Genomic DNA, 14,522 nt, shown 5'->3' on the forward strand with positions numbered 1-14,522 from the left:
GGGAGCAGGCAGAGGGTGGAGGGCACTGAAGGCTCCCCGGGGAAGGGGCACTGCCCGAGGCACAGGGAGGGATTGCTGGGGGGTTCTGGGCAGGCCTGAGAGCTGCACCAGTGCTCCTGTGGGATTCCAGCTCGGGGTGTTCCAGGACTCTGTGAATCCTGCTGGAGCTGCAGGGGCTCCCTTTGTGAGCCTGGCCCCACACTGCCCCCACAGCCAGTGAGGGGGGTTCCATATGGGCTGTGAGGAAACTCAGTTTGGTGTGGAAATTCCCCTGGAAGGAAGCTGGGGTCCATCCTGGCCATGAGGAGCAGCCAGCCCCTCTGTGCTCTCGGGAGCTGCCCTTGCTTTCCCCGTGCTCTCTGCTGTCTCACGTGTGTTGATGTGTGCCCAGGAGGCTGAGCTGAAATCTGCAGCCTCTGCCCAGCGTTGTTTTTGTACTTTTGTACTTTTGTGCCTCGTGGCTGTGGCTGTTCTGCGGTGAGGGCTTTGTGGTTGTGCTTCAGCCTTCACAGCCTCCGTTCCCCCCTGCTCCCCCCGAGCCCCTTCCAGCCTGGGTTTCCCCAGCCTTTGTTCTCCCCTGCTGCCCCAGCCCTGAGTGCCTCCCTCAGATTTATATGGCTTTTAGGGGAGATTGATCAGCCAGGCCTTATGCATTTAGAGGAGCTGATAAATGGCACGGCAGCACATTCCCCTCCACTGCTCTGGAATAACTTCAGTGCTCAAATCAAACATCCCATTTGCCACAAATTGGGGAAGGCAAAGAGGGCACCTCTGCTTTATTAGGGTGCATATTTCATTTATCTCTTATGGGCAGGTATTGTCCAGTTCTACGTGTCTGGGAAGGCAATTCCACAGTCTGAGCACCACCTCCCCCTGCCCCTCCACAATATCCACCTTCAAGGTTTCCTTTGCAGCCTTCAACTTTGCTACAGCTGCCTTTCTGGTCCTTCATTTTCAAATCTTTAATCATTTCCTCTCTTTATTTGTGGTCCTTTTTTCACTCTCCCCCTCACTGAGAATGTGTCCCTCAGCCTGGAATTTGATTTTGTCATCCCCAGTATTTCCTCCACCCAGCTTTGCCTGCTCAGGTGTCTCTTCACTCCACTGCAGCCAGTGGCAGACTTACTCTGAGAGGAATTTAGGGAGTTTCCAGAGGTTGTCTGGTATCATTTTGGCAAGGGTCAGACCCTGGAATTTGTATCTGAGTGCCTGAATTCCACCCTGGGCATGGCTGCAGTCACAGCCTCTGTCAATGATTTACCTGGGAGGCACCTGCAGAAATACCTGCTCTGAGAGGGATCGTTCCCATTTTGTCTCATTATTCTTGGATTTGTTATTGCTCCAAAGTCTGGGGGCTCTTGAAGTGCTTTTATTTGTTTCCTTCTGCCATTTGCATAAAAATCCCGGTTTGACTGCAGAAACTGTCTCCAGAATAATTGACAATAATGGTTGAAATCCCAAGGGAACAACATTTCTGTGGTGGGGAACTTCACTGGAAATGCTGTGTTGGAGCCTTGAAGGATGACACAAGATATTTCAGGTAGTCCTTGAAGAGGAACATGTCCAGCTCTTTCTTTCCACTTGCTCTTTGGTTTTGAGGTACAGGAAGGCTTTTTGTGTACTAGCATTTTAACAGCAGCTTAAAATAACAACCAGAAATGAATCTTGTTGTGTACAGAAAAGGCAATCTGAAGTGTAATCAAAAGCTTTCTGTTGTCTCTTGTCAGCAGCACATTTGTTTTGCTTTTCTGGGTCACAAATGTGCCAGACCTTTGTTCTGTTTAACTCTTAAAAGGCACCTTTAAAAAGTCATTTATGTAAAAAACACACTCAAATCATTGTAGCTTTGTTAGCAACACTGAGAAGCTGTGGATTGCAGGAGACAGAGAATGTTGGATAAACAGAAAGCTCATTTTGGTCAGGGCCAGGACTTGTTGCTGCCTTTGGAAGCTCCTCCTGCCCTCACCCTCTGTGCCTTGGTTTGGAAAGGGAGCAGCTCCTCTTCTTCAGGCAGAGAAGAGGAGATTGCACACTGAGCAGCCTTCAAGAGAGGTCCATCTCTGCCTGCCTCTTCTCCCCTGCTGAAATGTGGGACCCTCAGTGCTGTCACCAGGGCTGAGAAACCTGGAACCATCGGGAGCTGTCCTTCCCACAGGGGAGGCTGCTTGTCCAGCAGCCCTTCCAGAGCTGCAGGAAAGGAAAGGCAGCTTTCCTTTGCTCCTGCTGCTGCTGCTTTAATGCCCAGGGCAGGGTTTGATCCGAGCATCAGCTGCTGCTGCAGCTCTGCCTGGGCTGGCTCGGGTTTCTGGTTTGGTCTCCTTTAGGGGATCACATTGCTGCTGCTGCTCTGTGGGGTCACTGTGGGATCTCTGGGTGATCTGTGGGGTCACTGTGGGATCTCTGTGGGATCTCTGGGATCTCTGTGGGATCTCTGTGGGATCTCTGGGATCTCTGTGGGATCTCTGTGGGATCTCTGGGATCTCTGTGGGATCTCTGTGGGATCTCTGGGTGATCTGTGGGATCTCTGCCTCCCACAGCTCAGCAGCAGCCAGGAATGGAGCTGGTGTTCCTCACAGAAGCCTTTGGAGCTGGATTTTACAGCGTGCCCCTTGGCTGTTTGTCAGCAGCTCCCATCCGTCTGTCTGTCCATCCATGCATCCCTGCATCCCTCCCTCCATCCCTCCATCCATCCATCCATCCATCCATCCATCCATCCATCCATCCATCCATCCGTCCGTCCGTCCCTGCATCCATCCCTGCATCCCTCCTGCTCAGGTTGCCTGGCAACCTGGTGCTCCCAGTGCCTCCCAGCACTCGGGGATGATTTATTGGGGGTGATTTATGGCAGGGCTGGGGCTTTTAACGGGAGCAGCCTGGAGCTGAGGGCCTGGGAGCATTTGATCCCAGAGCCGATAATCAGGGTGCAATTAGGGCAAACAGAAAGGCTCCTCGTTTAGACAGAATTGATTTTTGAAATTTATTTATTTTTGGTTTGGTTTTTTTGCTCTTTTGTTTTTTCTTTCCCATCGGGACTCCCCCAGACACAGGTACAGTGCAGAGTGGGAATCAAAGCTTTCATGGGCTCTGGGTGAACCTGCAATCTTTCTCTTTATAAAAATAGCTCTGGTAAAAATCCTGATGGGAAAATACAGCTGGGGTCAGCACAAAAGGTTAGCAACACCCTGACAGCTCCAGGCCCGGGGTGGAGGAAGAGCTGAATTCTCCTGCAGCTCTGGAAACGTCTGAGAGCTGTTGTGTCACCTTCAATATCATGTTGCCTTTCATGCAGACTCTTGCATTGATCCCTGGCATTAAACAGAGGAGGGGAAGAGGAGGTTTGTAAACTGGCATCATGCTGCTCACAAGGAGAACTCTCACCCCCTTGAAACATCACATTTAATGGGGGAACTGGTGCTGGCTGGAGCCCTTTCCCAGCCTAGCTGTGAGCAGGGCTGGGCAGTCCCTGCGAGGCATGTTGACAAGAGCATTTGTGTGTGTCTGAGGAGGCAAAGAGGAGGAAAAGGATGATGAATCCACCCTGACCTCCTGAATGGCAATATAAATACTTTATTGAAAATCCTAAATAAATGTGTTTGTAACCAGTAATCCTGCTCTGCATGCAATCTCATTTAGCCAACTGGGTATGCAAATGCGCTATTAATGTGTTTGCATCCAGTATAAATACACAAATCTAATCTGTTTATATGTGTCATTTACACACAGCTGTGCTCACGCTCACTTAATACCAATATTTCCAGCCAGCGAGAGGTACCATGGGAGCTCCATTGTTCCCAACAAAAGCAGCTCCACGGAAGGGGGGTCATTATCATCCAGGATCTTTTGGCATTCCCTCGAGGGAGCTGTTACTGACTCGGCTGAGGCTGCTGTGGGTACTCAGCTCAGGCTGGGAGGTGCCTCTCCCGCAGAGCTTTGGGTTCAGTCCCCCACACTTGGGGCCAGCCTCTCGTTTTTCAGTGTAATTTTTCAGGAAGACAAAGCCATGCAGTTGGGAGGGAGAGAGCAAATTGCTGGGCACCTCGAAGGCTTTCAGCTGATCTATTCCTTGTCAGTTTGTTTAGAGAGGACACTTGATCTCACGGGCAGATGGCCTGGGGAGGGTAGGGTTTGTGTCACGTGTGGGTGACCAGGGCTGCACTCTGCACAGGGCTTTGGATTTCCAGTGGGAACATCCCTGCCTTGTCATACACACTGGTATCTAATGAATACCACCAAAATATTTTGGTTTTCCGTGTCTTTGCGTGAGAGAACTGGGTGAAAACGTGATTTTATTTTCAAATGTCTCTAAATGTGCTGCACGCTGAAGTTTGGCAGCTTGTGAAGATGAAGAAGTGAAGATGCTTTCATGTATTTAGTGTTTATCTGCTGTTAATGAAAACCCCATAAATTTTCCTACCATATTTATTATAAAACTTTAAAATGCATATTAAATATGGAAGGTGGTGACAACTTCCATTGGCATCTGCCTGGAAAAGCTGGCCTTTCCAGGCATGCACTAAACCTACTGCTTTCATAACAGCAAAATCTCCCATTTTGTTTGCTTAGAATTAAGGAAAATGTTGAGAGAAGAACTTGCTGTTCTTGGACATAGGCTAAAGAGGTGATTTGATTTTGTTTTTCATTAAAAAGATTGAGAAATAAAATCCTCATTTCCTGGATTGAGAAAGATCAGAAGAGGCCCTGTGTGTAAATGTTTCGCATTACACAATGCTCTTCACTCATTAACCAGGTGGAACTCATAGGGAGGGAATGGAGCAGCACATGGAATTTCTTAGAGAAAATAAAGAGCTCTAAACCCGATTGCAGCACCACGTTAGAAGAGACAGGTTAGTAGTCTGAATTTGCAGGCTCATCAGAGTTGTGCTGCCTTTCTGAAGGTTTCAGGTGGAAACCTTCCGGTGGAAACCTTCAGCTGGAAGTTTTGCTTGTTGTTTTTGCAGTGGGTGTCACTGGTGCACCCTTCCAGCAGCAGCTTGATTTGGGGTTTGTGAGGTGGAGGAGCACACGGGGTGCAGGGCTAGCAGCGGGCAGTTCCTCCTGCCAGGCTGTAATCTGGGCATGATGGAAACCCTGACGCACGAGCTCAGCCCTGGCACTGCCAGCCCCGTGACAAACGTGCCAGCTGAGCTCCGTCGGGCACGGCAGAAGGGCTTTGTGTATCTTGTCAGGAGGTTTGTTCCTCGGGATGAAAGATGGGACCTGCAAGTAGCACGCAGGCAGACATGAACATGCTTGTTGCTTGTTCTGCCCGGGTTATTGATGGTTATTTATGGTTATTTATGGTTATTTATGGCTGCCTGGCTGCACGCAGGATGCTGCAGCATCGAATGCATTTCATCCAATTATCAAATGGCATGAGAGGCCTCGTGCTGGGGCTGGTCAGCAGCCATGGAAACCACCCCATAAAACTGAGCCCTGGCTGTCAGCACCGGCTGCCCCACAAGCCCTGGGATTTCCTGAAGCTGCTTCAGAGCCCTCATTACCCACAGCACTTCGTTAATTGTGGCACAGTTTGTCTCCAGCGAGCGGCACGAACAATAACGCTGACAGAATCCTGTCATAAGCAATCTTTTAAAGTTAAACAGAAGTGGTAAAATCGAAATGTTTGTCCTAAAAATCCAAATGATGTACTTGTAAAAATGAAACCATTGTGCTCCGGAGCCACTTGCACTTGTTACCCAAACTTGTCCCTAGGCCTGAGCCCCAGCCCTGTGTTTGGGGCTATTTTAGCTTGGCAGCTGTCGCTCTCAGATGCCTCCTGTGAGCAGTGCAGCATCTCCTGCAGCACTGCTGCATGCCATTTGTGCAGGGGACAGCAAATTCAATCAGTGTCAGGCAGTCTGCTTTGTGAGACACCGGGGAGCAACAGGTCACCTCTGATTTGGTGTGCAACTATTTCGTTCTGTTATGTTTAAAGCCATTTTGAGGTCTCTGTTGGGCTTGCCTTGGAGAAAATTCCCGTTCTTGCTGCAGGGAAAATGGGCCTTGATGCCTGAATTAATGGGAGTCTAGAATAGGAAGGAAGATCTGAAATTAAAAAAAAATATATTATTAAGCTCTAGAATTTCTGTCTGAGTTTCTGAAATTATTTCTTGTGTGCTTTGTTGTTATTTGCATATTAAGAAGTGTCTCTCCCTTGCCTTTCCTAGAGGCACAAAGCTCCTTTAGGGTTGAGTGTGTGTCAGTGCCTCAGTGGCCATGGGATAATTCTGTACATCAATAAAGGTGACAGCAGAACTGGCCAGAAGGATTGACTTCATTCCTGCTTGGAAATTTGGAGTGCATTCCAAGGCCCCTCTGATTCTGTTATTCAGATGGGCTCTGTGCTAGGCTTGCATTTCCAGAAGGGACTTCTGACATCCTGTGGGGTCAAAGGAAAACAGTTTGTCCTAGGTTTTATTAATAGAGTTGAATCACAACACAATCCAAATATAACATAGTTTGGTTAAAAGGAATCTTAAAAAAATAAATTAAATGGTTGCCTAAGAATTCAAGTGCACCATAGTAAGTCTTGGGCAGAATAAGGAACAGGAATGGGGTGTTCTCATTTTATGCAGCTCCCTTTGAGTGCCTGCCTTTCCATGTTTCCCCATTTTGCTGGCGAATTCCTGCAGGTGGGAATTGCACTGCTCTTTGGGATGCTGGCACTGGGCTGTTTGTCACTGCTGCTGCCACCTTCTCCTGCCCAGAGCACCAGCCAGAGGTTTGCGGTGCCAGGGGAGGGATGCACCCACCCCAGCACAATGAGAGTCCCTTGGGAAAATTCCCCTGCTAAAAATGAGCGTGTGAGTGCACTGGGGAGCAGCTGTACTCCGTGGGCACTCAGCATCCTGCTCTGCAGGTGATTTCTGCCTGTCTGGTGCCTTGCTCTCAGTAAAACCTGCCGAGTTTGGGAGCTCCGACACCCCTTAAACGCTTCAGTCCCGGGTGCAGTGTGGGCCGGCTTGGAAGGAGCAGGTGGGGATGAGTAAATCACACACTGCAGGGACTGTAATCTCCAAGCCTTTACAAGGGTGGTTAATTCCCGTCTCCGTGGCCCCGGGCACGTTCCTGGCGAACTCTGCAGTCTTGCTGGTTTGGAGGGTCAGGGTTAGGTGAGGATAGATCCCTGTGGGAGCAAACCTGCAGCTCTTCCTCACTCGCAGGGCTGTGCTGGGAGCTGAGAGCACCTTGGAGCAGTGAATTCGCCTTTTTGGGAGTCCTTGTGCCCTTCATGGAAGCCTCTGATCCCTGCCCACCTCCTTCCAGCAGATGTTTGCAAAAAGATGCGATCCAAAATGCATTAAGCCAACTTGAGGCTCGTTTCTCTCCAGGGGATTTTAAAATCTCATCTCCCTCCCTTCCCTGGAATAGTAGGGCCCACGTACTCAGCATCCATTATCTTCTTTGCAGACAGAATTTGTTATTTACTCGTTGTTTATAGCTGCACACAGTGTTTATAGGAAAGGAAAAGCCTTTTTTTTTTTTTTTTTGCTTGTTTCGTTTTAGGGAATTACGAATTATCATTTTCCCTCCTTTCCCTGGAATAGTAGGGCCCACATACTCAACATCCCCTATCGGCTTTGCAGGCAGAAATTTGCTATTTCCTTGTTGTTTATACCCGTGTACGGTGTCGATAGGAAAGGGAAAAGCCTTTTTATTTTGGCGTTCGCGGGGAAGGAAGAAGCCTTTCTCTAGAATGTCCCTTGCAGAGAGAGGCACTTTGTGCCGCCGGCTCCTGTGGGGATGCGCCGGGGGCCGTGAGGGGGCCGCGGGCAGGGCCGGAGCCGCCGGCCGCGGCTGTACCGGGGGAAGGGCCGGGCGGAGGACGAGGACGAGCGGCAGGGAGAGGACGAGCCGGAGCCAGGAGGCAGCGCTGCCGGCGGCCGCTCGGCGCTGGAACTGCCGGGGGCCGCCGCCCAGCCCCGCCGCCATCACACGCTGGGCGCCGCCGCCTCCGCCCGGCCCTGCGCTGTGCTCCGGGGCTCGGCTCCGCTCGCCTCCCGGCCCGGCTCCAGCTCCGGCCCCGGCCCCAGCGAACCCGCCAGGAACGCGGGGGCTGCCAGCCTTTAACCCCTGCGGCACCTGCCCCAGCCCCGCGCCGCGCTGTGCCCGGCCGCGGAGCCGGCCCCGAGCGGCTCCGGCAGCGGCCCCGGCCCCGCGGAGCTCCGGCCGCTGCGAGTTGGAGGCGGAAGGGGATGCGGCTGGGATTTTTCGGGTCTTTCCCGAGCCTTTTCCCCCCTTCGCAGCCCTGTAGGTGCGTTCGCTTCCCCGGGCTCCCGGCGCCGCTCGGCTCCGCTGCCGATTCACAGCCGCCGTTTGGGGGATTTTTTTTAATTTTTTTTTTTTTAATATTTTTTCTTTGCTGCTGCTGACACGCTGTTTTTGTTATCTTTTATCACAGAAACGGTTTATTAAGGGGTTGAGGCAGTACGGCAAGAACTTCTTCAGAATCCGAAAGGAGTTGCTTCCCAATAAGGAGACCGTAAGTACATTTGGACTTTATGTAATTCGCTTTTTCTCTCGCTGCTTCGCTGTTTGATCTTGCGAAACTCTTTCCTTTTCACCCCGAATTCTCCTCAGATAAACGGAAGAGAAATCCTCAGCCAGCCAAGGCAGCTGCTGGTTTTCAGTGCAGTTTTTAGGTCTTGGGCTATGAAAGATGTTACATAAAATAATCGTCATGGCTGGACGGAGCCGCCGAGCCTGGCTGAAGTGTATTTCTGGAGAGCGAATCTAATTTTAAATTCTGACATTACAGCGGGATAATACATTTTGTGTCACCCGGTGGGGCTCGAGTGGCATCGGGTAATTAAAGAAAACCTAAACCCAAGCAGCATCTGATGGGATCGAGGTCTGCCTGTGACCCGCAGCGTGCCCTGCTTAACTCTTCCCCTGCCTGGATCTGAGATCTCTGATCTTCCTCTCGGGGTTATGTAACCCTGGCATTCCACCCCAAATCTGGGACCCGTGGGGCCCTCCTGCACAGGAGATGGGGTCTGGGTGCCTTGGGGAGCCGCTCACTCTGCCATTTGCCCCAAAAGAGCCTCGGGTTCTGCCCTGCAGGTGTCCTCTGGCTGCGGGGAGCCTTTGGGGAAGTGCTTTCGGTTTTGGTCTGGGTTTGGAAGGCAGGTAGCTCCGTGAAAATGGAGCTGGACTGCTTTCTAATAATGTGTTACTGTGGAAAACACTGATTTAAGGCATCACAGAGTGTTCAGACTCTTGTAGGTGTTCAGTCTGGATGTGCACTGGGGAAGAGCATTGCTGTAATGATATTTCAAAAGCTCTCAGTTTCTGTGGGATGATTCCATTCTCCTCCCGGAGGTTCTTGTGAGACAGTGCTGTGATAGCACAAATCTCTGGGTGGTAAATAGTAACACTGTGTGAGTTAAAAAGGAAGGGGAGGATGAGACAATTACAAGTTCGCTCATCCTGCTGAGAAAGGAAACTCGGATTACTGCTGGAGTGTTGGGGGACTCGAGGATCCTGTTGGATTTTGAGGCGTGGAGGCCTGGAAAGGTGACAGCTGGGAAGGAATGCTGGAATAGTGTGGATCTTATCAGCATCTGACAAACCTACACGTATCGTGCCTTTCCTCTTTCCTCCAGAATATCTCCCGGAATGGGTTTAGAACAAATCAGTGTTTGCTTTTAGAAATGAATTCTGCTGGTGGTAAAGTTTTTGAGGGGCAAAAGTCCTCTTCTAAGTTGGAATTACAGCAGCTCTGAAGTATATAGTGTTTTTATGAATTGAAATTTATATTTTAAATATTAAATGTGGTGGTTTTTTTTTTTGTGATGGAGAAAAACATTCTGCAAGGGGGAGGGGAAAAAAAAGCCCTGAAAAATGGAGAGTTTGGGACAGGTGCCTGCCCCTGTTTGTGCTGCTTCACTTCTTACGTTGGAGCTTGGATATCAGCCTTGGGGTTTCTGTAAAAGTTTTGCAAGTGGTGTTAAACCTCACAGAAGCTCTCATTTTTCAAGTGTTATATTTTTGTTTCATTAGGTCTAATTTTTTACTACAGAGAAGACTAAATATTAAGTCTGAGCTGGGGGAAGTATCCCGTTGATGGCTTTGGGCTCAGGGGTTTTTTTAGCCCCTGTGGTAACTGATCTACAAATAACCTTTGACCTACAACGGGTTGTTTATAATCTCTGCTTCCTATTTTTGCCCACAGGCCTCACTTCTGCTTTCTTTAATTCCCAATCTTTTGCAGCCAAAATTTACAGCTGTTTTGCTCTAGAAAGGCATTGCAGCATAAAGGCTGCAGTAAATATTTGACTGTACAGTTTTGCTTCTGTTCCTTAAAGTGGGATAATGAGTAATGTAAATGACAAGGCTGTGGGATTAATTTGTCTGCATTTTTTCATCACCAGAATAATTTCAGATACTCTGCCTGTCATGTTTCTGCTGCAGTGTGAAGTAACCATGTAGCAATTCCAGAAACACCAGAAAAAGGCTTTATTCTCGTGTTCAGCCTCCACATTAACATCAGTGAAAGCCTAAAAAGTTGTTAGAAGGATACTAAAGCAACTTCCAGGTACTTAAAAATGTGTCAGGGGCACTTTTGGACATCTGATTTATGAAGAGTTTTCCTGCCTGGTCCCTGAAGGTTGTGGGGAGGGAACCCAGGAGGTTTTGCCTCAGCAATCCCCACTAGAAATTAAATCTCCCTATTACCATGATTTCTGTAAAATGTGTCCTTTCCTAGACCCCTCTCTGGGGGAAAACTCTCCCTAATGTTACCCTGAACCTGGGACATGGAAAAGTGGGAGAAAACACAGCAGAAACGGAATTCTTGTAGAGAGCAGGCCTGATTCAGGTTAAATCAGGCTGAGGCTGCTGTGCAGGGCTCGGCATGTGCAGGTGAACATGACATTGTGTTTCTTCTCTGCTTTGGGAAGGTGTAAAGTGGTGAGAGATGAGAATCAGGCCACCCTGTACTGAGCTTTCACAAGTGTGTTAAGGAATGTCCTATTTGAGCTGTGCCTTGGCTTTTTTCCCCTCCATAGTTAGTGTGCAATATCTTGTGAGAAAATCCTGGATTTATCAATGTTTTAGCTAGTTTAACATAGTTTTTCAATGATTTTAAATTATTTCTTCTCAGTGAGTAATCTTCAAGAAAAAAAGCTTTATGAAAGAGAATGTTTATTCATATCAAAGGCGTTTTGTCTGGGTCTTCACTCCACTGGTTTATTTCGCATTTCCAGTTTATTTCCATGTTTATTTCCATGTTTATGTCCAGGAGGGGCTCCCAGTGCACGTGGGAGAAATAACTGCAGTGGATCAAGGAAGGTGCTGCTTTAATGTAGGATCAGTGCTAACCTGGAGGAAAAGTGCCTCCGTGCACCTGAGCCACGAGGTTTTAAAACTAAACTCCTGAAACTTCCTTGGGTCTCCACTGACCTGTCTGAAATTCACCTTCCCTTCTATTTCCATGCAGCTTTTTTCCTTTTATCTCCCCCTGGGTGCTTTCCCCTTGGCTGCAGCTGATGAACTGCCCTGCTCTCCTTTGCTTCCTGCTCAGCAGCACTTCTGATTGCTCTTCATGGGAAGAAGTAAATTTTGGAGGCTTTTCAGTGACATGAATGGTTTTCAATAATTGCTTTCATTTAAATTCCCATGTTGTGAGAATGAAAGGTGCACAGCTGGCAACAGTTTGCTTAACTATCTGGTTTGGCTTTAAATGTGGTTTTATTCTCCTCCCATCCACCCATTTTGGGATAATTTGCTAAAACTTCGTGATAATACAGGATTTTCTGAGTATTTAACATTCTGCTCTGAATTCTTCAGATGATTACACTGAGCTACTTGAATTTTGAGAGTTTCAGAAGCACCAGCATTGTGATAGGCCTGAGATAAAGGTACTGAAATGCCTGCAGGGTTGGGGATTGCCTTCCTGTGTTCCTGGGAGCAGCCTGGCTGGTAAACAGCAGCAGGGAAGGGGCTCGTGCAGGGCACTGACTCCATCAGAGGGTGCCACGTCCTGGTGTCACCTTGCAGGGACCCGGGGCTGGCTCCTGCTGCTCAGCCTGCCCTCGTGCTGCTCTCAGGAGCACAGGCTGCCCTTGCTCTTTGTCTGGGCTCCTCAAGGTGCCAGCAGGAGCAGAGTTGTGTCCCTGCCTGGGGGTCCTGCAGCCTGCCCCGGGGCAGGGCTGCTGTCTGAGCAGTGTCCCCAGAGGTGTGTGGCTGTCCCTGAGGTGCAGGAGGGGTGTCCTGTTACCCTGCCACGCTGCCCTGGCCTTTGCTGCGGCTGAGGTGAGATTTTGGAGCCACCTTGTCTCTGCTGGGGATGGGCCTGAGCACTCTGGGCCCTTCTGAGAGCTGGGGTGGCAGCTCTGGGGACGTTCTGGGGCTCCTGTGTCCCCAAGGACAGGTCCTGGCACGGACCTGCTCCTCTGCTCCCCTCTGGGCCTGCAGGGAGCCCAGGAGGAGGACAGTGGATCTCTGTGCAGGCACACAGGCTAATTCTGGGTTGAATTTCCCTGCTGAGCACAGAGCTATCTGTGCTGTGTGTGAGTCTTGGCTTGGCTGCTGAGTAGGAGATGACAGAGTGCAACCCAAAGATCTTGCCTCTGGGTGGATGCTCCTTTATTTAGCTCTGAAGCACAGTGTAAACAGGAGTTATGAATATTGGCTGTTTCCTGACACTGAAATACCTGCAGTGTGCTGTATTTATGCACAAAAGAACTAAATGTGCATCATTTCTTTAGGAGAAATGGTCTCTCTTCTGATAGTAAAATCTTCCTCTTCAAATTAAATGCTGCTGGGACTTAGCTCAGAGACTAAATAAGCTGTGCTCTGTTAATGTTAGGAGGCAGAACGAGTGCAGTGTGAGCTTTCAGCATAAACTTCTGTTTAATTTTAGATCGGGCTTTAGATAAACAATTTTATTCTTGCCTCATTAATGCTTAATCTCGTGTTACATAATACACAATATTGGCTTCCTGAGTAGCACTTAAATATAGTGCAAATGTGTAGTAGCTGAAAGGTCAGTGCAGCTCCCATATGTGCAGGCTGGCAAGGTGTCTGTCCCCTCCCCGTGTCACTCTGATGGCAGCCAGCAGCCCCAGGAATATTTGTGCAAGGCTCTCCTGAGCATCTGAAAGGTAGAGCTTCTCCCTCGACACAGTTGTTCAAATAGCAGAGTGCCTTTGATCAAAGGAGGGGGATAATTAGATGAATATCTCTTGGTCTGTTGGTATAAAGTGATTACTTAGCCCTACATTGGCTTTTTAATATTTGCATTTGGTGGTGAGCCTTGTTTGTGGCAGGAGCTGTGTTGTGGCTGTGGCGTGGGCTTTATCCCTGCTCTGCTCTCCCCCAGGAAATCTGCTTTATTTGAGGCCACGTTCCCCTAATGATGGAATATTAATACACTGCAGCCACATTATTTCCTGCCTTGTCTTTGCTGCGGGAGCGTTCAGAGAGGGACAAGCTGTGGAAGCCTTTTCTGTTTGAAAGCTGAACCTTTTTCTTTAATAACTTGTTCTAGCCTGGGTGCAGTCAGAGCTGAAATTTTCCATTAGAGTTTGAAGCGACTGCCAACATAAACAGCCACTGCTTCTTTTCATTTCATTTCATTTCATTTCATCCTCCTCTCTGCTGCTGCTGCTTCCAGAGCGTGGCCACTGCAGGCACTGGGCTTTGCTCTTGTTCACACAGGGGCTCGTGGGCTTCACCTTCCCCAAATGATTGCAGATGATTTCAGATGATGGGCTGAGACTTTGCTCTGTAGTCACAGCAAATATCCTCCTGGGCTTCAGTCCAGGGAGCAAAAGGGGCAGAGGCAGCAGTTGCTTTTCCTGTGTCAGTGAAACCACCGAGTCATTTGCATAACAAACTCTTCTGGAGGGAACCTGCTGCCTTTTTGGTTTTTTTTTTATTTTCCTGTTTGTGTCAGCACGGCTGTCTCAGCTGAGGCAGGACAAGCCCTGAGTTGGTGTTTGGCTCCAGGTGAGGCAGGGTGCTGAGGCAGCTGCAGCCAGGCTGGGGAAAGCCAAGGAATGTGATGACATGATGGAGATATTCTTGAATTTCAGTGGCTCTCAGCTGAAGGCTGTTTGCAGAGGGATGCTCAGTCTGTGTGTTCGCTGTGATCTGGTTTGTTTTCAAAAGTTTAACTGTTAAACCTACTGCAAATGCCATAACTTTATTGGATAATAAACCAGGAGGTTTGGAAGGGCCTTTAAAGAGACGTAAAGGTTTAACTCACACACACCATGGTGTCTTTCTTCCTCTCTGAAGGGATTGCAGGTGTTCAGGTGAGCACAGTGAGTGTATCCTGTGAATTCCCATCTCCTGGAGATGTTCTCCTGGAGAATAACTATACAGGTGTGTTCTCCAGTCCAGTTCCCTGAGTGTGTCCTGTGAATTCCCATCTCCTGGAGGTGCCCATACAGGTGTGTTCCTCCAGTCCAGTTCCCTGAGGATATCCCCTGAATTCCCATCTCCTGGAGGTGCCCACACAGGTGTGTTCCTCCAGTCCAGTTCCCTGAGGATATCCCCTGAATTCCCATCTCCTG

At 49.1% G+C, this 14,522-nt stretch overlaps 1 protein-coding gene across 6 annotated transcripts in view; it reads left to right on the forward strand.

Annotated features, from left to right (window-relative positions):
• Nucleotides 1-14,522, forward strand: part of RERE (arginine-glutamic acid dipeptide repeats) — a 163,812-nt gene that overhangs the window by 114,852 nt on the left and 34,438 nt on the right. For all 6 annotated transcript variants that reach the window (XM_039727541.1, XM_039727544.1, XM_039727540.1 and 3 more), the window contains one exon: nucleotides 8,402-8,482. In XM_039727541.1, coding sequence (XP_039583475.1) covers nucleotides 8,402-8,482 — 81 coding nt within the window. The remainder of the gene's footprint in view (nucleotides 1-8,401; nucleotides 8,483-14,522) is intronic.

This window comes from Passer montanus, unplaced genomic scaffold (assembly GCF_014805655.1).
Source record: "Passer montanus isolate IOZ18808 unplaced genomic scaffold, ASM1480565v1 scaffold62, whole genome shotgun sequence".
NCBI classification, from domain to species: Eukaryota; Metazoa; Chordata; class Aves; order Passeriformes; family Passeridae; genus Passer; species Passer montanus.